A 26,460-nucleotide genomic window follows, 5' to 3' on the forward strand; every position below is an offset into this window, starting at 1 on the left:
TAAAAGTTTGAGGTTTACGAACTTTTAAAAATTCTCACAACCCTATGAAATACTGTTATAATCCCCATTTTACAGATGATAAATAAAGACAAGAGAGGTTAAATAAGTCACCAACACAGTAAATAAATGACGAACCCAGGAAGTTAGCTCCTGAGTGCGTGCCCTTAACTTGCAACTGAAAGCGATAATGTGAATTTAGTTGGTCCCCTGAGAAGCAGTCTTGGTTGGAGCCTTTGAGGGAATTATTGAGAAGAGATATTTCTTCTTGCTGCTAAGCTAGTAGAAAGTAAGCCTGGAGCTGTGATAGCTACCTCAGCACAGCACTGTGAGGGCCCACGGGGAGTGAGGCCCCAGAGGAAGTCCGAGCTGAGTGTGGAAAGAGCTATTCGACGTGGCAACAGGATTCACTGTGCCTGAAACCGGATACCCCTGGATTTTTCAGGTATTTAAAAGTTTTCATTCTCATTCCCTCCCCCACTCCCCACACCTTTTAAAAATGAACTTCTGAAATTCAGTAGAGGTTCCAGTCCTCTGACAACACAGCAGGTTAACCGAATTCAGCTAAGCGCCTGTGAACCTGTTCCTGGAAAACATAAGTAGCATCACTGATTAAAAACACTGAGGACAGGGCGCCTGGGTGGCTCAGTGGGTTAAAGCCTCTGCCTTCGGCTCAGGTCATGATCCCAGGGTCCTGGGATCGAGCCCCACATCGGGCTCTCTGCTCGGCGGGGAGCCTGCTCCCTCTCTCTCTGCCTGCCTCTCTGCCTACTTGTGATCTCTGTCTATCAAATAAATAAATAAAATCTTTAAAAAAAACAAACACTGAGGACAGAAAATAGAGTAGGTTCACAGCCACATGAATGAAGCAACTTAAGCAGTAACTTTTTGTTGAAGTTGAGGGCTCTGGAAGAATGGAGAGCCGGAGAGTTGCATATTTGGAGATGAAGGGACTGAGGGTGAGAAGACAGACTCTTCAGAGAGAAAATTATGTCTTAGTGCTTAAGATCTCAGTGCTCCGAATTCAACACCCAGCTACATGACCTTGGGAAAGTTCACTTAACTCCTCTAGGCCAGCATTTCTTCATTTGTGAGATGAGATTGATGTTAGTAGTGATCTTACTTGGCTCATAAAGATAATAAGATCATACAGGTTAAGAGCTTAGAACAGTGCCTAGAACACAAAATAATAGCATTAACTAGCCAGAGCAGATGTGATTTTAGAGGCAGTTTGAAGAGGAAGCCTCAGCAATGTGGGGTAGGGCAGCAGTTCAGCATAACAAGAAGAAGGCTTATGTGTATGTGTGTGTTGGGGGGGTTGTGTCTAATTACTTGATAAAACTTCCTAAGAGGAAGATGCGAAGAACAAATTGGGACAAAGAAAGTGGAATAATGAAGTAAATTACTATTATCTATATTATTGTTGTTAGGTTAGTTTGGACCTATATTTATTTGGCAAAATAAAGTTCTAATGAAGGATTGGAAACAAATTGGTGCTGACAGATGGGGGTGGCACTTGCAAAGAGATGAAAAGGAAGAACGGCTTTTTCAGTTGGAGATTCCCCAGCATGGAGAAGGCACTAAAGAGATTGCAGTGATCCTCAGTGTGGTTCTAGATCTAGACCATCAGGAACATCTGGGAACTTGTTAGAAATGCAGGATCTCTGGCCCCACCCCAGACCTACTGAATTAGAATCCGTATTTTAATAAGAAACCCGGGTGATTTTATGTATATGAAAATTTGCGAAGCCCTGCTCTAGGGTAGAGAGAAATACATGGATTTTTATCTTTTAAAATACAAAAGAATAAGAAATGTAGTCTGAAATCATTGGAGTATCTATTTAAATATCTGGAATATGGTGGCTGCAAGTTGCATAGTTTTCTTCAGGCTCTGTCATTATGAGGTGTGTACCTACCAGGTTTCAGAAAACAGTACTGACCATGGATGTACATCGTCATCAGTGCTCTTTTCTAGAACTTGCTAAGGAATAATTCTGGCTCCGCTCTCTGGAGTACTTAAATCTTTAAGTACTCTAGAAATTTAAGTGAAAGAGAATTCTTTGTTTATTCACAGGAACATTGTATTAGTGATGTATTGCTATGCAACAAGTTACCCCCAAAGCAAGCAGTTTATAACAACGGACTTTTGTATCATGGTGTCTCTGGGTCAGGAATCCATCAGGACCTAGCTGGGTGGTTAGGTGGTTTGGCTCAGGGTCTCGTAAGAAGTTGAACTGAGCTGTTGGCTGGGGCTGCAGTCAGTCATCTGAGGCCTAACTAGGGCTAAAGGATCTACTTCCAAGCTTGCTCACGTAGTTGTTTGCAGGCCTAGGTTTCTTACCACTTGAATGTCTCCATACACTGCCTGAGTGGCTTCATGCATGGCAGCTGGCTTCCCCAGAATGAATGAGCCAGGGAAGAGAGTGACCCACAGAGACAGAGACAGACAGGATCAAAACATGGAAGTTGAAGTCTTTTATAACCTAACACTGGAGATGACGTGCCATCACTTCCGCCATATGCTATTGGTACTAAAGAGATTGCAATCTCTTTAGTACCACAGACCAACCTTGGTGCAGTACGGGAGGAGATTATCAAAGGGTGTAAATATCAGCAGGTGAAGATCATTGAGGGGCCATCTTGGAGCCTGGCAACTACAGTGGTGAAGGAAGTTCTTCCATATGAGTAGTGAAACCCATCAGTAGCTCTGGGTACAGCTTACACAGCTAGGACCCTCTGCAGTCTCCGTGGATAGGAGGGAGCACAAACAATAAATTACCTGCAGATCTCACACCTGTGTTTGAACTACTTCAAGGGCTACTGATTCAAGCACAAATGGATTTTAGTTCTAATTGGACGGGGAAAAGAGGGGTCTCTAGAAGCAGAGAACACCTATTCAGTTGAGACATCCTTTACATTCCAAAAAATTTGGATCCAGAGTGGTCCCAGCAGTTCTTTAACTCATAATTGTATCAAAAAGTGGGGAGGAATGTTTTACCTGAAAATAGCCAAACTGATTCCTCCAAATAGGCCATAGTCATCATGCATAATGACCTTCCCACATCAAAGGTTGGCCTTTTTGAACTAGAGCCAAAGAAGCAGTGAATGATGAGTATAACCAAATGGAGAAACTTCTGCAACTCCTCTTACCAGCAGGCCAGCAGATGAGAAAAAAAAATTGTCACTTTGGTATCATTTCCCTTTAAAATGAGACTACATCCTTTTGCTTCAGGCAATGCCACCTCCTTCTTAAGCAGCTCTGTGTCTCTTTCTGCAATCTCCTACATTGGACCAAGCATATGATCAACCCAACTTACTTTATATCCCATTGTCCATAAACTATAAAAATTAAAAAAAGCTTTATAGAGGAGCTATTGTCCATCTCCACTAAATTTTGATCAGGATACATGCCTCTAGACACACATGACAAATATTTAAATATTTAAACTTTATTTTTCATTACAAAGGTGTTCAGAAGAAAAACTGGATATTCCAGAGATTGTAGCAGGCAAAATCCGCTGCACAATCTTTTTCTAATTATTATAACAAAGCAACACATCAGGAATTTTCATTTTTCCATTGGACACCTGGGTGGCTTGGTTGTTAAGCGGCTGCCTTCAGCTCGGGTCATGATCCTAGGATCCTGGGATCAGGCCCCACCTCGGACTCCTTGCTTGGCGGGGAGCCTGCTTCTCCGTCTCTCTCTGCCTGCTGCTCTGCCTGCTTATGTGCTTTCTCTCTGTCAAATTAAAAAAAAAAAAAAAGAATTCTCATTATTCTAATTTTTCCATTGGAAAATAAAGTTACGTTAATCAGAAACAATGACAGTTTGGTCTACTTTAGATCAAAGGCCCCTCCATAACCCAGAGGGCCAGTTCTACTCTTGTTAAGACAAAAGCCTTGGGTAAAAAATATGAGAGTATTTTTTTCTTCTTTTTTGTGGATCATTTCCTTATTGTGGCTTCCAATAAACCTTTCAGTGGTTAGCAAGTTTTGACCAAAATGTCAAGCAAGGTCTTTTTCTACTGTGGAATGGAGATTTAAACTTTGAGGACTTAATCAGATAGGTATCAGATCAACATGAGCTGCAAATCCCTCCAGTGAAAACAACTTTTCCAATAACGAATATAGCTTTGTGCCCCATTTTACTCTCGATTTTTACAGTTAATTAGAAAATGCACTTTGTTGACAGATGCACTATACTGTATTTTATTAACCCCATTTTTTAGTGAGTAGTCTTGAAAGGAAAGTGAAGAAACTTGCCCACTCTTAAGCATTAGGGCTGGGACTTGCACCCAGGCCCCCTTGGCTTCAGGATTTGCATGCTCACTTTGTTACACTCCTCCATGTGGCCACTCAATGCATGTTCACTAAATAATTGACTTAAGTTAATGTGCGCTACACAAATTCTTTGTAGACAAATGCTAAACAAAGGATGAAGATGTTTATAGAGTTTTATAAATATTTCTCTTAGTCAATGCGTTAGCCAACATTTTCAGTCACTTTTCTTTAATTTGAAATAAATTTTCTCCTGTCTGCCTCTATTACCCCCCCCTTTCTCTACACTCAGGATAGCTACTTTCCTTTTCCTTTTGTTTCCCATTCTCCCTTGCCCTAGCAGTGATAGTTCGAGTCCCCCTAAAGACTTAGCTCCCGTGGGCAGGAGCGGGTGGTGGTTCTCAAACGTGAGCTTGTGAGCCTGCATCAGAATCACCTGGAAGGCCAGTTAAAACACAGATGGATGGACTCCAGGCCCAGAGTTTCTCATTCACTTGGTCTGGGGTGAGGCCTGAGAATATTAATTTCAAAGTTCCTAGAGACCAAACTTTGAAAATCACTAGTGTAGCTATTCAAAGAAATACCTCTGAGACTCATCTTTACTATATATTAGGCAAGTGATCAAACCTTTGTTTGATCAGAACTTTGTGGGGCTCCTGACTGGCTCAGCTGGTAGAAGCATGGGAGTGTTTCTCAGGGCTGTAGGTTCAAGCCCTACGTTGAGTGTAGATTACTTATAAAATAAAATTTAAAAAACCCAACGACGTTGTACTACAACTTCCTCATCTATAAAATGGGGATGACAACAAGACCCATCTCATAGGCTTATCTCCTAATTAAATGAGGTATTGTACTTAAAAGTACCAGATGCTGCCTGGCATAGTCGGGTCTCCAAAAATAGTTAACTATTGTTACAAGCTGGCTTTTCCAGATGTACTCACCCTTAAAACACATTTAATACTAAAAAAATAGTTGTTATCAATTTAAAAAAAGGTATTTCTTGATATTCTCAGTAGGGAAGTTTTTCCTTCTGTCATGATCCTGGCCTCTCAGCCTACTTCTCTCAGGAGAGTAGGAGAGATAAATCTTACTGGAAAGTCCAGGAGAGGCATTTGGCCAGCTTGTGTAATCTCTTTCCTCTCTTTTTAAAAAATTTGGAACTAGTCTGTCCAGAGGAACCATCAGTTCTGCTGCTCCCTGAAGTAATAGAAAACCTGTTCTCCATGTGGCGAGGCTGTGGTCATCCAGTGCTGCCCGTATCTGGTAAAAGAATTCGCTAATTCTAGAAAGCTCGCTTGCTGAGATTCTTAAGACACATTCTGCAATATTAAGTTTATTTTTAAAAAATGTGACAGATTGATCCATATCTCCTTTATTTTTTCTTATTTCTCACTTCCTTAGAACTCAAGCTGAGAGAAAGGGTGCCACTCCTTGGAACTCTTCAAATGCAGTATGAGGGCTGGGCCTTTAGCTACGTAGTGTTTTGGCCATGGCCCATTACCAAGGTTCATCGAGTCTGTGTCTACAGACGAGTAAATGTTTTTATGCAGGCTGCACTGATGTTAAGCAAGATGGGGCGTTCGAAGGCTGAGGAAAGCCTGGACTTTTGGAATCATGGCATCACAGAGCCTTCTGGTTTTTGGTTCTCTTCCTGTTGGTCCTGGGACTATTTCCAGAAGCTGTGCTTGCCGTAGGGGAACAGCTTTGCAAAGGTGGAATAAAACTGCCCAGATACACATAGTGATACCCTCTCCTGAGGGGACAGCCACACACGGTGTTGTTGGTCACAGACCTTCTGGTGAAGCCAAAAGGACTGAGTTAAAAGAAATGGTGAAGGCTGGGGTTGGGGCTGGTGGAGGATCATATCCTAAGCCCCTTCCTGCCCTTTCCTTCCACATGCAGATAGTGAGTGGCACGAACAGAACATACTCCTGGCAGCCTTCCATCCTCTCACTGCCTTGTCCTGGAGGAAGGGTAAATGAATTAGCTATTAGAACTTATGAGAACTCAGTCTTTTCTTCCCTCAGCTAGTGCCCTCAAGAAGGTTCTGCTCTTCCGTGCTTTTATTTCACACCCTCACGTGGGGAGATCGGTGTCGGGCCAATGTGGCCTGTGACTCCGTGGACATGTCTGAACTAGGCAGGTATTAGGAAGTATTAGGGAGCCTTAGGTATTAGGAAGCCTCCTTGTCTGCAGATGAAAGCCCTGCTGTCTTTCCTCAGCTTTATCAGCAATAAAGGTGATGTTTGACCTTCAGCTGCCTTACTCCTTGTCCTGGTTTTCAACAGGTTCCAAACAAAGGCCAGGAAAAAGTTTTCTATTTATTGAAACTTCCCAAACACCAAACAATAGTTAAGCATTTATTGAGCCCTTATGAAGTACCAAACACTTTGTGCAATAGCAATTCCTCAGAGTAAGCTGTGAGGTAGATGCTATTATTATCCCCATTTCAGAGATGAAGAAATGGCTGCTTAGAAGAATTAAGGAATATGCTCGTGATTAATTAAAGAATATGCCCATCCAGGATGAAGTAATATGCCACTTTGGCTGGTAAAATGGCAACACTGGCACTCAGGGGTGGGACTGTCTGGCCAGGGGCCCTTTGTCCAGATTTCCTATTTGAGAACAGAAAGGCAGTTTAAAAAATACTGTTTAGAGTGTTAGGCAAAAAACAAACCAAAAATCCCCCTCTATGTATTATATATGTGTTTTCTGTAAATGCAGGCTTCATTTTGGAAGTTATATAAACATAACCAATAAACCAGTGAGTAACCAAATGAAGCAGAAAATATGGATCTGTGGAAGGGTTGGTGGTTCACTGCTGTATTTCCCCCTGTGTCAGTGGAACCTGGGGGAGGTGGGGGAAGATCTTAGCTAGGAACTTAGGAAAGACAATTCAGCTGTATTTAAAAGCATTTTGGATAGCGAAGGTAGGCATTTTAGTTGGGGAGGGCTTGTTTGTGAGAGATGGGAAACTAGCTCAAGTGAAAAAGGAGGTTAATTGAGAGGATACTACAATTTCGTGGACATCTAAGAGCAGGACAACAGGCACAATCAGGCCACACAGGGAATGGAACTCTCCAGAAAGTCAATCTTTTTTTTTTTTTTAATTAATTCTTGGTCTCAAGGTATAAAATCTGAGGTTTTTTTTAAAATCATTTTTTAAAAGATTATTTATTTATTTGACAATAAGACAGGGAGAGAGGCAACACAAGCAGGGGGAGCGGGAGAGGGTGAAGCAGGCTTCCTGAGGAGCAGGGAGCCCCATATGGAGCTTGATCCCAGGACACTGGGATCATGACCTGAGCCAAAGGCAGAGGCTTTAACCCACTGAGCCACCCAGGTGCCCCCGAAGGCAGATGCTTAATGACTGAGCCACTTCTTTTCCTTTCTGCTTACTATACCAGTCTTTTGTTTTTCTCTGCAAAGTGCCTTTTTCTGCTTTCCAAAACTTAACCTTACACATGGTTTTGACTTCTTGGGGTGTCCAATGCTAGCCAAAATTCTGTTTGAGCTTTCAGTTCAAGCACCCATCCCATCATCATCTGACTTAGACTGTCTTAATGTCCTAATTCTAAATTCTTTGAAAAGAGCATCTGATTGATCTGTTTTGAGTCAAGGAGAATGTGATAGATGTGGTGGCTGGGAAGCAACTGCAAACATGGTGCATGGGCTGGACAAGTATCTCCAATTTCTCTCCCTTTGTAAGGAAAATAAAAATTTGTCACATCTATAGAACAGGCCAAACAAGAGCCCCCAGACTCTCCTAAAAGACCCATTTGCCCATGGCTGCCCGAGAGGGAGGTGACTCTGGCTTGTTCCTTAAGTGCTGATGGTCAGGGTTTTGAACATGTGACCCTGACTTTTCCTTATCACTACCATGATTAATTGGATCAGAAAGGGTTACATGACCCAGAGGCAGCATTTCCTTCATCTGGGTAGTGATCTCTGAGATTGCCTAGCCCTCAAAACTCTGCTCCACAGGGATGACAGTGATCAATCTTTACCTTGTCGAGTAGGAATGGAAGATACAGAATGAGCCAAGGCAAGGAGAGCAAGTGAGAGTCCTGAAGTGAGATCTAGGGGATGGTGGGGTCCTCTTGGGAGATTCTAGGCTGAAGTCACAAATGATCCCAAGTTATAAATAACCAAATTAAAGAGAATTTACAGACTAGAGATGGTCAGTTGGTAGCAATAGAAGTAGTTGAAGCACAAAGACTGGGTCACTTTGAAGGTGAGAGATCCATAAATTTAAAGAGCAACAAGAATTTCCATTCCTAGAACTGAGTTGAAGGTTTCTAGTTCTCCAACACCACACTAAGGTTCTAAAGCCCATTTTTATTGTCCCTGTGCTCCTATGAGATTCTGTTTTTTAAAAAAATATAATTATTTATTTGAGAGAGAGAGAAAGAGGGAAATAGTGTGGGTGCATGGAAGGATCAGGGACTGAGGGGGAGGGGAAGAAAAAATCTCAAGCAGACTCTCTGCTGAGTGTGGAGCCCAATTCGAGCCTCACAATCCTGAGATCATGACCCAAGCTGAAATCAAGAGTTGAACACTCAGCTGACTGAGTCACCCAGGTGCCCCAAGACTCCTGCTTTCCTTATGGTCACAGGTGTCCTCCCAACTACTCTCTATTCTCCCTCATTACTTATGATCGAAAGAGCCTAATTTACCACTATCGCTGACTCTGTCACCCCAGTATTTTCATATGTACAGCTTAGGGTGAAAATACAGGGAAGGAAGAAGACAGACAAAAAGGGAAATATAAGGACTTGAACTAACTACAGAGAGAATTTGATATGTGATGCTTCAACTTGGTGACCCATGATCTTCGGGCTGGTACATTCTGCGACTTTGTGCTGTGGCTCTCTGGCTTATTTGGCCTTTACCGGCCCCTCTCACAGGTTTCAAACCTACTTTAACCTTAGGGAGTTGATACTGTTTCATCAGTAGTTTGAGGAAGAATGAGAGACAGTGAAGGGCTGGAGAAATTAAGAGACTTGCCCAGGATTCCATAGCAGGTTTCTAAGAAGGGGCTTTAAATCCCAAGTCTTTACTCTTCATCGCCACTAAATGAATGATCTAAATGTCCGTCACTCATGATGTAGAGCTATGTACTCTAGGTTTCAGGATGTTGATTTAGGATCTCACTGCCTTCCCCCAACAAATTCCTGTCTCCAAAATTTCCTCTACAGTCCTGAAACCAATTCCCATATGTGGGTTTCCTTCCAACAACCACAATTCAACCCTCCCCCACCCGCTGCCCCCTTGGTTCTGATGCCAGTTGCAAATCCCAGGTTGTTACCTTCTGACAAACGTCCTACAAATGGGATGTTTCAAAGACACCCTCCTAGAGTTCAATTAATTTGCTAGAGCAGTTCATGGGACATAGAGGAACATTTTACCTAGGTTACCAGTTTATTATAAAAGGATATAACTCGGTAGCAGCCAGATGGAAGAGATGCATACAGCAAAATACGGGGAAAGGCACTTCTTCCATGCCTTCTCCATGGGAGCCACTCTCCCCAAATCTCCATGTGTTCACCAACCTGGAAGCTCTCTGAAGCCCATCCTTTTGGATTTTCATGGAGGCTTCATTACATTGACATGATTGATTAAATCATTGGCCATTGGTGGTTGAACTCAATCTCTAGTCCCCTCCCCTCCCAGGAGATCAAGGGCAGGGTCAGGGCTTGGGGTGGGGGATAGAAGGGGGCGGAAGGGTGGGGGGAGTACACAGAAAGTTCCAACCCTCTAATCATAGGGTTGGCTCCCCTGGCAATCAGCTTCCATCCTTAGGTGACCTAGGGATCTCCCCAAAGTCATTCATTAACATAAAAACTCACACCTACATGGTTTTCATCACTTAGGAAATTCCAAGGGTTTCAAGAACTCTGTCGGGAATGGGGAACAAGACCAAATACATATTTCTTATTATAAATCATAATACCACACTTTCCAAGAATTCATCTAAAACACTGAGAGTTGATTAGTTAACCATTATTTAATCTAGCTTCTCATTTAATGTAATAGACTTTCTTTGGTACCCAAGACATCTGATGAAGTGAATCTTCCTTAGGTTAAGCTCAATTCTGTCTCCCTGAATAATCTGCCAATTGGTTTTTCTTCTCTAAAAAAGTAATTTGGCTCATCCTGTGACTGCCTTTCAATTGCTATTAAATAAAACCCAAGTTTTAATCATAGCTCCTCATTTTTGATCTTAGGGATTTACTTCTCACTCTGCCTCTCAGTTTATCTACAAAATAGCAAGTCCTGCTTTGCTTATGTCATAGGGCTGTTAGGAAAGGGGGAAAAGACAGCAATCATTTATTAAACATCTGCTCCATTCCAGGTGCTGCGATGAGAGATTTAATACACTGAGCTATTAATACTTCCAGTCATATGAGGCTGATGGTATTTACTCATTTGAGTGGGGACAAAGTAGAGGCTAAGAAAGATTAAATATTTTGCCCAATTATAATACAGGTAGTAATAGAAGTAGGATTTGAATGCAGGTTTGACTAGTGGCAAATCCCTGGGCTTAACCATTCTATTTGGACTGCTATGAACTGGTACTTAAGAAAGCACTTAATAAATTTCAATTATTCAAATTTTTCAAGTGTTCTTCTTGAGTTTTCTTTTCTCTGGGGGAAACATTCTCAGGCTTTTCTTTTTAAAGATTTTATTTTTAAGTTCTCTCTACACAGTACAATGTGGGGCTCAAACTTACAAGCCCAACCAAGGTCAAAAGTTGCATGCTCTACCTACTGAACTGGCTGGGCACCCCTATTCTTAATTTGATGAGCTATCATTTCCCTATCCCATATCATTAGATTTCCTGTCCTCATGGATTAAGATGGTTTTTTGTTTTGTTTTCTTTCTTTCTTTTTTGTGAAAACGAGAGTTAGTACTGACTGCAGGTTTTTAACATTCTATTTAAAATGTAGTAACCAGAAAGGGAAGTCCTGTCTAAATGTGGCTAGAGTTGGAAAACCCAGGTTGCACAGTGCTTCTCCAGCGTATCCCATTCATTTTCTTCTAGTTTCTTCATCCAGACAAGCTAAAGCTTTGTTATCAGCCTCCCCAACAAGCTTCGAGGATCAGACATGCTGGAACTTGGGTTTGAGATGAATGAGTCAGTGTCGAATCCGAGTCCAGCATCTTTAGAAATGTTCCTAAGAGGGTCACTAAAGTGGGGTATGGTTACAGAGCCTGTGACGACTTCACTTGCAAGGAAATGCCACCCAAAGCTAACTATATTTTCGGGCCTCTGAGGCCTAAGAAAGAAAATTGTCAGTGTTTAGTGGCTTGGAGGGGAATGGTCTCTTTCATCTACATAGTTCAGCTGTAAAATACAATTTCCAAATGCTGAAGAGCGTGATTGAGCTAGTGGGATCACAGGGAGCCCCGTCTATTTCTCGGGGACTTATTCTTTTGTTGGCGAATGGGCCCCTGAGCTACATGTAGTGACAAGATAAAGAAAAAAAGCAAAACACTGTTATTTTTTCAGATATTGAAGCTTTTCAGGTTCTAAATAAGCAGGCTGTTGCTAATTTTATTACTTTTTACTACCTTGTTTTTCCACTTTTGGCCAAAACAAAATGATGTTTTCTGTTTTGTATGAGAATGATTCTTGCTAGTAACCATTCTAAGAAAAAATTATGTGCAATAACAGCCACCTAATATATTTTTATATTAAAATGCCATCTAACAGGATTTGTTGTGGGCGACATGGGAAGAGGAAAACTAAAAATGATGAGTTTTTCTGATGGAACTAGTTGAATGCTAAAGCAAGGGTAGCTCCTTTTTGAATAGTATTTTAGTTTAAAAGGCGCCTTTCCAGAGAGAACCTTTCTCAAGCTCTGCATCGCAAATAACATGCCAGTCACTCCTGCCACGCTCTTCAAGCTTCCTTTCCTCCATTCATGTTTCTGTCATGTATTTCCTTGTTTAGATTTGCTTATTGTCTCTCTCTCCTTCATTAGAGTGCAAATTCCAGACCATGTTTTTCATAGAAACCCCCAAACATAGAACACTGCCTGTATACGAGGCACATAGTATTTGTTGAATGAAAGAATCCATTTTGAAAACGTTTACAGTTTACAGTCTTTTTTGGTTTTTGTTTTCGTTGTTGTTCTGTCTGTCGAGCTTATTATAGCCTTTCTTCTTCTCGCTGTAGGTTTGTTTATTTGTGGATGTACTTCCAGCCATTCTAACTTACTGTAATACAGTGCAGAGCATTGATCAGACACTTAACAAAGCAGTGTTTGCTGTGAGGTGTATTATAATTAGGTTTTGCTAATAAAGCAATAGAAGTTTGTGGATTTTTAAAGAAATGCACTAGAGTGGATTTTTTCCCCCTTTAAAAAAGTTACATGACTGACTTGTGCTTTCCTGAGTGGGACAGAAAGAGATGGGCTGTCAGGACTTGTTCCTAACTTCAGGTACCCAAAAACAAGTATGTTGAGAAGGAGGACTGAGATCCATTGTTCTAGAAGCAACTTTTGTATCCACTCTCTGGGGTCAGAGGAACGAGATCGTGTTAGAGCCCCTGTTTCAGCTGAAGACAAACCAAGTGCGGGCGGCACAGTAGACATCCTGGGATGCCTGTTAACTTGGTTAGGTTGAAGCATGTGGTTCTAGCTGATGAGTGGGGGATGATCTCAGTGCCAGCTACCCTGGGGTGCTCAGTAAGTATGGGTCCTCTTAGCAATAATGCTGGGCCTCCAACCAGACTTGACAGTTTCATTTTGTGACCTGTATGGGGACAGCAGGAATCACTGCTGAAGCTGCAAGGGTTTGGCACAAGATGTTAGGAAAGTCATTTCTTTTCTTATGTTTTGGGGGATGGGAACTGAAGGGGAACAGTGCATTTCTTTGTGCCCTGAGAATTGCATGTCCTTAGAAAACATTTTGGCCTTGACAGGGTCATGTAATAGGGTTTTTTTAAAGGAAGAATTTATAGAAAACTCATGTTCATGTTGAATAATTTTAAGATTGATTTGTTATTTATATATTTCTTTCTAGTTGTGGAGTTTTTTTTCTTTTTATGTTGCAAAAGAAATAGGTTCTGGCTATGAAATCCAAACCCTCACTGGGGACAATAAACTTTACCAAGTCATTTGCCTTGACAAAATAGCTTATTAGTCCTACTTAACATAATCCAGGAGTTGGTAAAGATATTTTGGTTTGTTCTTGTGAAGTGTTTACTTCTTATGGTAAGTCCAAAGTACCTAAAATATTGAGGTGAAAATACTTCAATAGCAAATGTACTTATACATTAGAAATAAAAAACACTTAGGAGACCATATATTTGCCTGTGGGCTCAAAAAGAGCTGAAGATACTTTGTTTTATAGTCACACATTTTATTACAAATTTCTTTTATTTTGTACCCAATAGAAAAGCAAGTTTGGAATCTATTTACAAGTACTATACATTTACACATATTATATACAGTTAATGAATTTAAAGAAAATGGGCAGAGAAACACAATATATATGGAAGAATATGCCACTGTACATGGTTTATTATCATGGTCCTTAGTGTTACTGAATCTTTATCGTAGTAATAAATACAGTTCTATATTTACACATCTTATAAAACATCTCATAAATGTATTTTTTTTAATTCCAAGTTAAAACATCTGATCAAAATAAACATGCTTATATAAAAATAAATCTACCTAACAGTCTTTTGATTTGGATGTACTGCAGCTAATGTAGTATAATAGAAGTTACAAATTAATCCTTTGACCTTTAGTATTTAATAATTTTGCTTCTTAAAATACTTAACACATGTATTACATATGGAATAAGCACAGAAGTCATGTTCCTGACATCATGTGGGCTGGTCCAGAGACAACACAGCTAAAACCAAGCTAAATAAACAGGATATGTTACCAAATCCCTGTTGAGTCCAAAGTGGTTTCAGACACCGTTGCTAGAACTACTATACACATGTGTGAAGTGATGATGCCTGTGCATTTAATTTATGTCGGTCTGCATTTGGTCATTTCCTAAAAATGCACATTAGTTTGAATCAACTGAAAAGACCTCCTGCAAGAAGTGTGCACTCACCTGAAAACAACAACAACAACAATAAAACAAACAAACAAAAAAACCCCAAAACCTCTCAGGTTGCTCACCATCTTTTCCAGGTATATCCATTGCCAGCAACGGACTTTTCTTCTGAGTGCTGGACAGCAAGGAGTTAACAATGAGTTAGACAAAGCAAACTTCACTTCTACATGATCGCCTTCATGTCAATTTAAGAATTTAAGTTTATTTTCCTTTCAAAATACTTGTAGGCAGTTTTACTTCACTGAGGTGGAACTATCTCATGCTGATACATAAAAATCTGGCACGTCTAGAAAGGATGTGAATCTAACTAGGAATGCCCTACATTATCCATTCAGGAGGGGACTGGTGACTGGAAGGATCCTTTGTGAGGAAAAGTGAAGGACGGCTAAAACATCCACATGGTCATTAAAATGAAATCCTACTGGTCACAGCCTCGCCTTCATCATGTAGGCCATTTAAAACCCTATTTTCCAAACATCTCTCACCATCTTTTGAGGGGTTTTTCAGGTTTAAAACCTCTTTCGTAAGCGAGTGGTTCTGCCTCTCTCCCCAAATAATTAGATTGGTGAGTTGAAAAAGAATCTGGTAGAAATCATGGGGAATCTCTTTTGAACATTTCAGATCTGTTTTTTAAAAATCTGGGCATACCTAAATAGTGTGACTGATCTATCTCTTATATCTGAATGAGTTATACAAGCAGCAGTTAGACTTACTTTTCACTCTCCAGTATCAACAGGTTTTCAGCTTTTTCCACACTGAGAGATACCAAAAACAAAGTTTCCACCAGCTATTCTTAGTTACTGCTCTGATGTACCCACTCTCATGTTTTTGGGTTTTCAATGTTTAAAAACTTTTTCTCCCACAGGTGAATTAGAGACATGGGACAAATGCCACAGATGAAAGGTGACAGCTTTCGGTCACTGGGTAAGCTGGTGGTGACACGGAATTGGAAGGCAGGTCGTAGGCAATGCTGGCGCTGGTGAAGGTTACCAAGGCTTGGGTTGAGTCACAGGACTGCTTCTCGACATCATCAGAGTTAATAGACATCAGGCTTGGGTTTCTCGATCTGGTCCAGAAGTGGGGTTGTTTTCCCAGGCTCCCCAGATCCTCCTTAAAATGGGGATTGAAGAGGATGTAGAGAAGGGGATTGAGGCAGGCAGGAAGCGGGACAATCACCAGGAGGATAAACTTAATCACTTCAGGACTGATAAAGGTGAGGTTTAGTAAGGAGGAGAAGGACAGGAAGGCCACGGGACAGTAAAGGATACAGTTGGTGAAGAGCAAGAGAGCAATGTGCTTCACCATAGAACAGTCCCACATGTTCTCTAGGTCTCCCTTTTCCAGATTGCAGTAGAGCTTGGTGTAGGCAATGGTCATCACCAGGAAGCAAAGAGAGTTGAGCAAGACAAGCGCAACCATGTAGCCCGTGGTGCTGGGATCGCCAAAGGGCAGGGGGAGGCAGAGTGGGGAGGCGCTGAACTCACTGGCCCCTAGCAGCGGAACTGTGGCGATGGTCAGGGCCAGCACCGCGCAGAGCAGAATGACTGCTTTCAGACAGGAGAAAGGAGTTTTCCTTTCAAATTTTGCAGAGCACCTAACAGAGAAGCCACGCTCCAGGGCCGCCAGAGTGAGCAGGAAAACAGATGATTCCGAAGCAAAAATGGACAAAAACCCGACGACTTGACAACCGACCCCCTGTTCCCACCAGGCCCCATGCTGGGCAAAGCTGCCAAAAGTGAACGCATCCACACCCGCCAGCACAGCGCTGGAGACCCCCATGAGCATGTTCACAGCTGCTATTAACCCAATTAAAAGTTTTATGGAGGAAATGTACAGAGGGGCTCTGAACACGGTCGAGGTCACCAAGGCATTGCAAGTAAGCGCCAAAATGGCAATGGTCCACACTCCAATTCTGATCAGCCAACTACCAAACAGGTACTCGCAGAGTTTGAAGGGGCCTAGAAGTCCAAGGAAGAAAAAAACTGGGTATCAAACTAGGGTTCACAACTTCTGCCACATTACCTTTTTGTTTCTCTTCTTAGGATGCCGAGAGAGAGGCCAGTAACAGCCAGAGTAGCACACAGTTCCCCTGTGGCGTGTTCTACTTTAACTACTGTGAAAACATGAACAGCAGGTGCTCATGTTTTGAACCTAAACACACAGAAATGGAGATGGGGAGTTTCAATCACTTGATTATGTTCCCCCAAATACAGTGGAGTTGAGGCCAGGTGAAAAGCCAGATCTCCTGGGCTTTTCATTACGTAGTTTTTCAGAATGCTTCAAAAATGTTCTGGAAGCAGAAAAAGAAAATCCCAGGAAAATACTCCATAATATTAGAAGGGGAAGTATGGGTATGATGAGAGTGCATTTCATGGAAATTTCATCTTAGGTTTGATGTTTGAGAGTAACAGAATCCTATTGTTGAAAATAAAGTATCAACCCTTCCCAGCTGCCTTCCACCCCGCACCCACCCCCCATGCCCCGAGCTGGCCCATCCTGTTCCTGGGAATGGGACAATTACATGAAGTCAATCTACACCTTTTTACTTGTCTGTATAAACTATTATTTGCTTTAATCAAATAGCTATTTAGGAAAGAGGAAATTTTATTTTATTTTAAGATTTTATTTATTTATTTGACAGACAGAGATCACAAGTAGGCAGAGAGGCTGGCAGAGAGGGAGAGAAGAGGAAGCCGGCTCGCTGCTGAGCAGAGAGCCCGATGTGGGGCTCGATCCCAAGACCCTGAGATCATGACCTGAGCTGAAGGCAGAGGCCTTAACCTGCTGAGCCACCCAGGTGCCCCGGAAATTTTAAAAAATAAATGATTACATGAAGCAAGACTGCTATGTACTAATTAAGGCTAGACTGCTGCTATCATTTAAAAATTGCCTATATAGGGGCTCCTGAGTGGCTCAGTGGGTAAAAGCCTCTGCCTTCGGCTCAGGTCATGATCCCGGGGTCCTGGGATCGAGCCCCGCATCGGGCTTTCTGCTCAGCAGGGAGCCTGCTTCCCTCTCTCTCTCTGCCTGCCTCTCTGCCTACTTGTGATCTCTGTCTAATAAATAAATAAAATCTTAAAAAAAAATTGCCTATATAGGGCATCTGGGTGGCCCCTTTGGTTAATTGGACTCTTGGTTTTGGCTCAAGTCATGATCTCAATCAAGGTCATGGGATAGAGCCCTGACTCATCAACATCGCTCAGCAGGGAGTCTGCTTGAGAATCTTTCCCTCCCCATCTGTTCCTCGAGAACTCCCCATCCCCCCACCCACAGCCTGTGCACGCTCCCCCACTCAGGTAAATAAAAAATTAAAATTAAATACATAAACACATAAATAAATATTTTAAAAAACTGCATGTGCTTGATTGGTTCTTCAGTTTTCATTAATCTTAATCAAGTCTTTCACAGAAACCCTGTCTATGAGGGGGGACCAAGTCTAGGGAATGGACATTTCTATTTTAAAGGTCCCCACAGGGAGGGATATAAGAGCCTCAAAGGCAGCACAGATTTTGCTTTGAAGGGTGGCCAGTATGTCACTGATGGCCTCAGAGTCAGCGTGTGCATGGACAGCCCAGTTGTGGACCCTTCTCACCTGGGGAAGGTGAGCACTGCGCCGAATGAAGGACTTTCAGGTCTTCCTCAAAGTCCAGCAGGAAATCTTCAAGATCCCGCTCATCTGCAGGAATGAGAGGCCCTGGAATGAGGTTCTGTCTCTCCTTCCTGGGGACTACATCCCAGGACCACATCCTCAAGACATGAAAGGTCACAAAGGGAACGGAAGCCCAGACGTGCCACTTTTTCCTGAGCTCCGGCTTTCTGGCAATCTATTATAAAGTTGCTTTTGGATGTTCTACTTGAGCCACTATATGACATAGTATTCCAGATGAAGTGGGGGTGAGGGAGGGTAACCCCAGGCTCTGGGCCATAACACTTTAGCTCTCTCATTTTGTCCTTGTTCCCTGCAGCTCAGGATGGTCCCAAATTGCACTGACCTAAGTTGGAGAGAGGCTGTGGGCCTCTCTTTATCCAATTTTCCAGTGCTTAGATAGCTAGAGTGCCAAGGTTCTGGGCTGTGTTCTCTGAGCACGAGAAGAAGAATCAGAGTAAGTTTCTATCTTTCCTGAAGATTCTGCTTAACAAAGCACAAATCAAGTTACTGCTTAGTGCTCAGTTTAGCACCTATTTATGAAACAGGAGTTTAGTGACCTAACATACAGAATCACTGCTCGTAAACATGAACTCCCCGAAGAGCTTTGTCTTTCTTGTCCATTATGTTCCTCCTGGTCCACAGTAGGCACTAATTTTTTTTTTCCTGAGTGAATGAATATAGTAGAAATTAACACAGATGAAGCAGTGAGAGCAAAAACTAAGGGAAAAACAGGAGCCAGATACATGCTGTGGCCTCAAACAAAAAAGCCAAAGCTAAAATATCAGCTCTTTAAACTGATGTGTGTACATACAGAGATGGTAAGTTAACAGTCAGACAGACGGAATCACACTTGCCTGGGAATCAACAAATCATTAGGGCCCAAAGGAAAAGAAGCCAGTCTGCTTAGACTTTGTGCAAACTTGCAGGGTTGGCAGGGAAAGGCAAGTGGGGGCTGCCATGGCGTCTCCTTTTTACCACAGGTGTGGTTTCAGGGGCATTGCTGTCGGTTTAAGTAAGGTCTTACTTCAAGGAAAGCCAAGTGCTTTACAGACATGATCTCATTTCACCTTCCTGACAGATACCTCTATGGGGGGGTGGTGGGAGGAGAGAATGTTTTAGAATTAGTTGGATGAGAATTGGGATTCTTCAGCCCTTCTGCTGACATATGGAGGCATCTAAATACCCGTACTGGCTACTCCTCTCAGGTCCTAAGAATAAAAGAGGATTTTGTCTTCTGGAGAAAACCACTCAGAAACATGTTTTTTAAAAAAAAGGTATCCATAAGGATGAGGCCCTTTTAAAAGCTTACGGAAATATTAACATCAATATTAAGAATTACCCCCGAGGACAGTCTATGCCATGGGGGATTGAATCGTAAATAAAAGTATGAAGAAATCACTTACGGAAAAGATGAACTTTTAGAACGAATCCCAAGGGATATTTCTCTTTCTTTGGGAGTCTTTAAGTAGTGAGATTGATGGCCAACTTGCTGGGGCTGGTTACATAGGGACTTGTCTGGAGTTCAGATGACTTGTTTGATGACTTTTCAAGACCCTTCTAGATACAATTTCATCACTGTGACATAGCAAGTCTTACCTTGAACTTGAAACATTCCAGCATCTTTCTTATGAAGGTCATCTGTACTGCTGTTGTCCTCTTTATTCCATTGATTAGATATTTTATAGACATTCTCACACACTCCAAATGCACAACACTGGTAAGCATAAGGCATTTCTATAACCCTTTAAATGAATGAAATCAAACAAAAAACACATACTTAAAGACACAGGTTGTTGAAGGTAGTGTTCATGTTCTTCACTCAATAATTCTGTCTTTGGATCTTAGCCTTAATTAAGAAACTAAAGTATTAACTGTGTACAAAGATGTTCATTACTGTACTATTTATAATAACAATGGAGTTGCCATGAAATGCTGATAATTGCTGAGGTTGAGTGATGCATATATTATATTATTTTCTCTACTTTGGTGCTTGAAAATTTCCATAATAGAGAAGTTAAAAAAATGACTGCTAGGAAAATTGTAGCACCATTAAAAAGTGCTTATGGTATGACATAATGTAAAGTAATGAAAACATGATGTAAGTTCATATATGTACTGTAGTTCTAATGATTAAAAATACATTGGAAACAAAGTCTGAAAGGAAATAAAATAAAAAGTTGTTTAGGGGGTATTTTTAGATTTTTACTCTCTTTTACTTTCCAAACTCTCTTTTGGGGTTATGGTTTTAAAAGTATATGGAATGTCCTGTGGTTTAAAAAATACGTATACGTATGTATATACCCATACACGTACGTACATGTATACATATACACACACATATATATATGTATATATATATACGCACACACACACACATATATATATATATATATAGTCTTTCAAGGGATTTTTTAACAGTAATAAGCATAACAGATTTTAAAGAGCATTACATCCTCAAAGAAATATGAATTTAGTACATTTTATTAGAACATATAACAAGCTAATAAAATTAAAAACGTAAGCAGTTTTTCACTACAATAATGTTGTCATGTTATTTAATTATGTGTCCTAGTTTATATCTCATGGATCGATGGTTTTCAAACTCTTCCTGTGAACACTAGGATTCTGGGAGGCATCTTTGAGGAAGAAAGGAAATGTGATCAGGAAGACGAAGTCTCCCCCTTCAGGGTTTGTCCTAACAATGCCCTAGGGGTGGGGGACTTGAGGGCATGAAATACAATTCAAAAGAGTCCCATGACCTCATAAATTTTGAAAACTACTATAACACGTCTATTATTTCGCATGACCACAAATGTATCTTATTAGTTTTAATGACAAACTCACTTGAGTTCTGGAAAGTTTTCAGATGATATCAAGCTCTGTAAGGCATGATTTCCTGTTAATTTTAAGTGAGTTAAACCATGTAACCCCGTTACAGGAAAAGACGACAGGCGGTTGGAGGATAGGTCCCTGTAAAACATCAAACAACAATTGGCTTTTGGTCTGTGTTTGCAGAAAGCATCGATGTTTAAAAAAAAAAGGCAACCTTTTAGGTTTAGCTTCTGATCACTTTATGACTTAAAATCAGAATTGCAGGGGGGACTTGTTTCAATCACATCCAAATTGTAATTTCCACATTCAGCTTCATTTTGTCGGGTGGGGACATCAAAAATCAGTGGAAGGAGGTGCTAAAGCTAATTTGAAAAGTGATATTGAATGGATTAAGTTGGGCAGGAGGGGCAAGACGCTGTCGGGTTTATTCTCTTTCCTCCCCTTAACTCTGTCTGACCAGCAACTTCTCCTTTCGACAAGGGAGAAGGGAGAGGAAGGTGTAAGAAGCAGAGGGGAGGTAGCATGGGGGTGGGGGACAGGACAGCAAAGTTTTCTCTCAGGATGGCAAATATGAAATGAAAACACTTTGGAACTGAAATGACATCTTATTCTATCCCACCTGATTGCTCAGCTAAAATGGAAAATTTCACCTCAATAACCAGAACCAGCTGTCACCCAGATCTTCAATTACACATGTCAGGCCACCCCCAACCCGCCCCCCCAACCCCCCGTGGCCATGGAAGGGTGGGGTGGGGGGTGCTCCTCTCTGGTCTGACTCAGCTCCAATGTCCAGAGCACTAATGGCCAGGCAATCCGTGCACGTGGCCTCTTCGGCAAAACCAACATTTTTTATGAATTTAGGTGGCCCCCCAATTATTTAAAACATGCCATAAACAAGTCACGAAAATACTCACAGCTTTCTTAGAGATGGCAAAGTGGAAAACGCATTGGGATGAATGATGGCGATTTTGTTCCAGGCTAAATTCCTATTTAAAAAAAATAATGAGGCAAGTGAGAAGATTATATATTAAAAAAAAAAAAAGATTGTGTGAAGTTTTACCACATATATTCGTTCTTCTGCCAAAACTTAACTTCCCTTCAGGACATAGCAATAAGCTTATCAAATCAGCGTTCAGAGAAAGGTATTAGTAGTATCAAGTGACTGAAGAGGGAACTTTAAATCAAACTTGTTTTAAAACAATCAAGGAAAAATCACGCAAGTGGATATTTTAGATTTTACTCTCTGCTAAAATGTTGACTAAAACATGGCCGCGAAATTTTATGGGGGCACTTCTGAGATGAGCAGAGGTGGAGGAGGAGTTAAGACACAGGACTTCTGAGGGTCCTCCTCTGATGAATTGGAAGTGGATAAAATGTCCTGCACATGTAATGAAACTCAAAAACGCTTTCTGTACATTGTAGGGTAGGTCAGGCCGCAAGAGAAACACTGAGAAGTATTAAAAAAAAAATCCCCAGTAAAGGAGATGCACATTTAAATTCTTAACTGCAAAATAAATAAAAAAGGGGCTAATGTGTCGAAAATAAAATCCTTTAATAACAAAGAAAACCTACAATCTATGGAGAAATAAAATTCACTCAACACACACACACACACACACACACATACACACACGCTGAAATGTAGATGATTCAGCAGGAATAAGGACTTCCACATTTCACAAAAGGAACAATGAACTTAAAATTTGTCCTTTCAGAATGCCTGACTAATAAATGTAATGGAAGTGTAGACAACTGAGGAAACTGAAAGGGATTCGGGTCATCTTTTCTCTAGCTCAGAGGAGTGATTTATTTAGGATACAGGGCCTCCTGAGTTATCTTGGATAAATGGTCTTTACAGAATATTTATATTCTCATTTGAAAGGCTCCCTATGCTGGATGAAACTGGAAGGCTTTTTATTTTGATCCCTCACGGATCCCAGAACAGAAAACAGTTTTGGCTAACAAGGGGAGGAAATGGCAGGGAAGGAGTGGGGAAGCTCCAGATGGGGATTCGGTAAATTGAGTGAGGAGGCTGTCTCCTCCTGAGCTGCTCCTAATGTCTCTGTCCTTCGAGGGGAGCAGGTCCTACCACCTGTCCAAGTCCCTGGTGGCTTCAGCTGGAACAAGAGTGCCCCCCAGTGTGCCTCACGGAACAGAATATCAGGAATGCAGGCTGAGTCCGGTCATGGGTCCCTATAGCACTTTGGCGGGTTTTCGAGTAAATATGGGAGAATTCGTATGTTCAAAGGACTGTAATTCCTCTCCTGTTTGTACACCTGTGTGCTGGAGTCCTCCCAGCAGCCCCCGAGGAGCCATTTCTGCTCTCCAGCCCTGTTCCGTGCCTGGGGCTGACCCTGCAGGTGGCTCCCTACTGGTCGCAGCTAGATTCCCAGTGGAAGCCCAGGAGAGAGAACTTGGGCACTGGTCCTCCTTCTCTGCTTGGGAATCTTGTGTCTGGTGGCAGCTGCACACTTTCTCAACCGCAGCCTCCATTCTCTGTGTCTCTGTAGCCTCAGCCTTGGCCACATGGTTGGTTTTCTGCCTACCCATGCCTCGCTTGCTCTCATAACCGTCAGCACAACTCTAAGAGGTGGGTGTTGTCATTAGCCCCATTTTACTGGTGAGGAGTGACGCACAGAGCAGTAAGGGACTTGCTCCAAGTCACAGAATCATCTCAGGAGCTGGGATTCCAACTCGAGCTGACTGACATCAGAGTCCCTATCCTAGCTTTTGTTCAGAACATGTTCGAAATTCTTAAGTAAATAACAAGAGAGCCACTGCACTAGACCCTCAGGGGGTGGGGTGGATGATAAAAAAGTTCTTGTCATCTTTGGGTAGGGCACAGTCTATGCATGACAGTGCCGAGGTTTGAGTCCCGTGGCAGGGAGTGTGCAAAATGCATCAGAGTGGCATGGGCTCATGGCAGATCTTGTTCTTATAAGGGCTCAGGCAGGGGGAAGTTGAGAGTGGGGAGGAACCCAATGGGCAGCAAGAACACGGGAGCTAGCTACCGCATGTCAGAGGCCTAGGAATGCGTGGCTGAGAGTCAGGAGGTTATACTATGAGGTTGGAGTTAGATTTTGAAGCTCGGTGCTGGGAAGTCTAGTCTCAATCTTGAAGACAATAGGAGACTAACAAGATTCTTGACGCAGGGAAGCACCATGATTAGATTTCTGTTTGAGAAAGATTCTCTTCAGAGAATGGGATGAGTGAGTGGAAACGGATGGTGGAAAGGCTGGTTAGGACGATGATGGTGGCGATCCACAGGAGTCATTCCATGGGCCTGTGGCAGAAGAGTGGATGAACTGGAGGTGGCAGAGTTTGGTGGATGACAGATGTGAAGTCTAAGGGGCAGGAGGAATTCAGGGAGACTCAGACATGGAGCCTTCTGGGTCTGTGTCTCATTCTTCTGGTGTCGTTAGAGGTCAGTCTTTCATTTTGTGTGTATATGAAAAAAATATACAGATATTTTTGGTGAGAACATTTAAGTTCTACTCTGTTAGCAAATTTCAATGACATAATAGAGTGTTATCAACTATATCAGCCTTTTACAGGGAAACTGACTTTTGGAAATAGCCAGAACTCCAACTGGGTGAAAAAGTCAGGTAATGAAGTTAGGTAATGCATTTTTGTTTTACATTTACTAAAAAAAAGTAGAAGAACTTCACAAGCTGATACCAAAAATAAGGAAAGGGCAATATATTTAAATTCAGAACAAGATAGTTTTCAATTTTTAGGAGGAGATGATTCTTAAGTGTCAATTTAAAATGTTTTGAAGAGTGGTATTATTTTACTATGATATAGTCTCTTAAGTATTAAGAAAAACTTTAGGGAGTGCCTGCATGGCTCAGTGAGTTAAGCACCAATGCTTGATTCTGGCTCAGGTCATGATCTCAGGGTCGTGACACTGAGCCCTGCCTTGGGCTCTACACTCAGTGCAGAGTCTGCTTGAGATTCTTTCTCCCTCCCCTTCTGCCCCTCCCACCCCTCTGTCTCTCAAATAAATAAATAAATCTTTAAAAAAGAAAAGAAAAGAAAAGAAAAACTTTAGGAAAAAAGGAGTATTTAACAACATATACCAGAGTTTAAGCATTACATACTGTCATTATTCATCAAAATTACATTGAAATTTGGTTTCAAGATGAAAAAGATCTGTCACAGAAAACAATCTGTTACCAAGTTTTTTTTTTTTTTAAATTTATGGCTGGTACATGGTGTTTTCACTCATAAAATGGAACTAGATACCATATTTACAATTCTTAGTCATCTGATCGACAGAAGCCTTTTTCAGGGCATCTGTGCTCAAACTTTAGTGTACATGTTAAAATGGCAATCATTAGGATCCAACTCAGAGATTCTAACTCATGAAGCCCGTGAGGACCCGAAGCCAGCATTCTTTACAGTGGCCCCCAGAGGATTCGTAAGCACTCTGAGACACAGACTGAGAACTGTTGACCCAGAAAAAATGAACAGGCAGGAAGAATTGTGCAGTCGTCCCATTTCTGTGTGGAAAATGATCCCTACCCATTCCAGGCTGCTGACAGAAACATGTTTCATAGGCAAGTCAACAGCTTGGCCTCCTTCTTCTTTATCCAAGTTCCGTGTCAGAGAGCAGATGGCAAATTTACTACTTTTGAATATATTCCTGAAAATCACCATGATCGAGAGATTTGCCTTTTCACAGCAAAAACAGGCACACAGGTCCAACAGTACCCGTATACAGCGGAAAGAAAATACCAGGGAAGAGAGTGCTCTGTGCGGGGGAAGGTGCTGGGAGGCAGTACTCACAGAGTTCGGAGGCTAAGCAACTGCTGGAAAGTGTCAACTTTAATTTCATAGATTTCATTATGTCGCAGGTCTCTGAAACGACAGAGTTCCAAAGATTGGTTTCAAAGATTAGTCTTCAGAGATCTTGTACAGAGGGATTACCTGCCCTCAATCAAAGGAACACAGGAAGTGTGACTACCAAGTGACTGATGAAAAATTTTTTTTTTGCTTAAAGAAGAACATTCCAATTTATATACTGGAGTGTTGCCTCTCTTTTGAAGCAACAAGTTCCTCTGGGTGGGTGTAAGACTGTATTCCTAATGCTGGCCTTGTTCAGTCACCTGGCTCTGCCTTCCAGGCCCTTCTAGAATTCTTTGAGGGTGTTCAAGAGTGTCAAATCCTTACCTTTTAAAAACAGATTTGCCTTTCTTTTTCTCTCTTAATTGCCCAAAGGCATTCAAAGAAAAACAAAGTGGGAAAAGATAGATGGTTAATATCATTTTGATCAAAACCAAAGTATGACTTTAAAGCAATAAGACTCATGTTTTGTGGAGGCAATTTTAAGAAAGGAATGTTCAAATGTTTCCTGCCTAAGTGTCATCAATGGCATCTTGAATATGAAGAACCTGGCACCTCCTCTAAGGATGGCTGCTGTGAAACAAACACCCGACAAAGCCCCTCCCATATTTACAAGTAACACCCCTCATTGGATATGTAAGTTTAGAAAAATCCCAAAGTTCCAATAACACTGAAGTTCTATTACAACACCAAGTTTGGGGTGGAAAAAGCACAATAAATGCTTTAGTGACAGTACAGTGCATGGTAAAATAATATTATCTATGTTTCCCAGCTCA

At 41.6% G+C, this 26,460-nt stretch overlaps 1 protein-coding gene across 2 annotated transcripts in view; it reads right to left on the reverse strand.

Moving 5' to 3' along the window:
• Window positions 1–14,894: 14,894 nt before the first annotated feature.
• The window catches only part of LGR5 (leucine rich repeat containing G protein-coupled receptor 5), a 123,229-nt gene continuing 111,663 nt past the window's right edge, over window positions 14,895–26,460 (reverse strand). For both annotated transcript variants that reach the window (XM_032854795.1, XM_032854794.1), the window contains 6 exons: window positions 25,628–25,699; window positions 21,754–21,825; window positions 20,852–20,977; window positions 19,604–19,749; window positions 17,951–18,034; window positions 14,895–16,316 (listed from right to left, as the gene is read on the reverse strand). In XM_032854795.1, the coding sequence (XP_032710686.1) occupies window positions 15,229–16,316; window positions 17,951–18,034; window positions 19,604–19,749; window positions 20,852–20,977; window positions 21,754–21,825; window positions 25,628–25,699 (1,588 nt within the window). In that variant the 3' untranslated portion in view covers window positions 14,895–15,228. The remainder of the gene's footprint in view (window positions 16,317–17,950; window positions 18,035–19,603; window positions 19,750–20,851; window positions 20,978–21,753; window positions 21,826–25,627; window positions 25,700–26,460) is intronic.

The sequence above is a fragment of the Lontra canadensis genome, unplaced genomic scaffold, assembly GCF_010015895.1.
Source record: "Lontra canadensis isolate GAN:19392208 unplaced genomic scaffold, GSC_riverotter_1.0 scaffold9, whole genome shotgun sequence".
NCBI lineage: Eukaryota > Metazoa > Chordata > Mammalia > Carnivora > Mustelidae > Lontra > Lontra canadensis.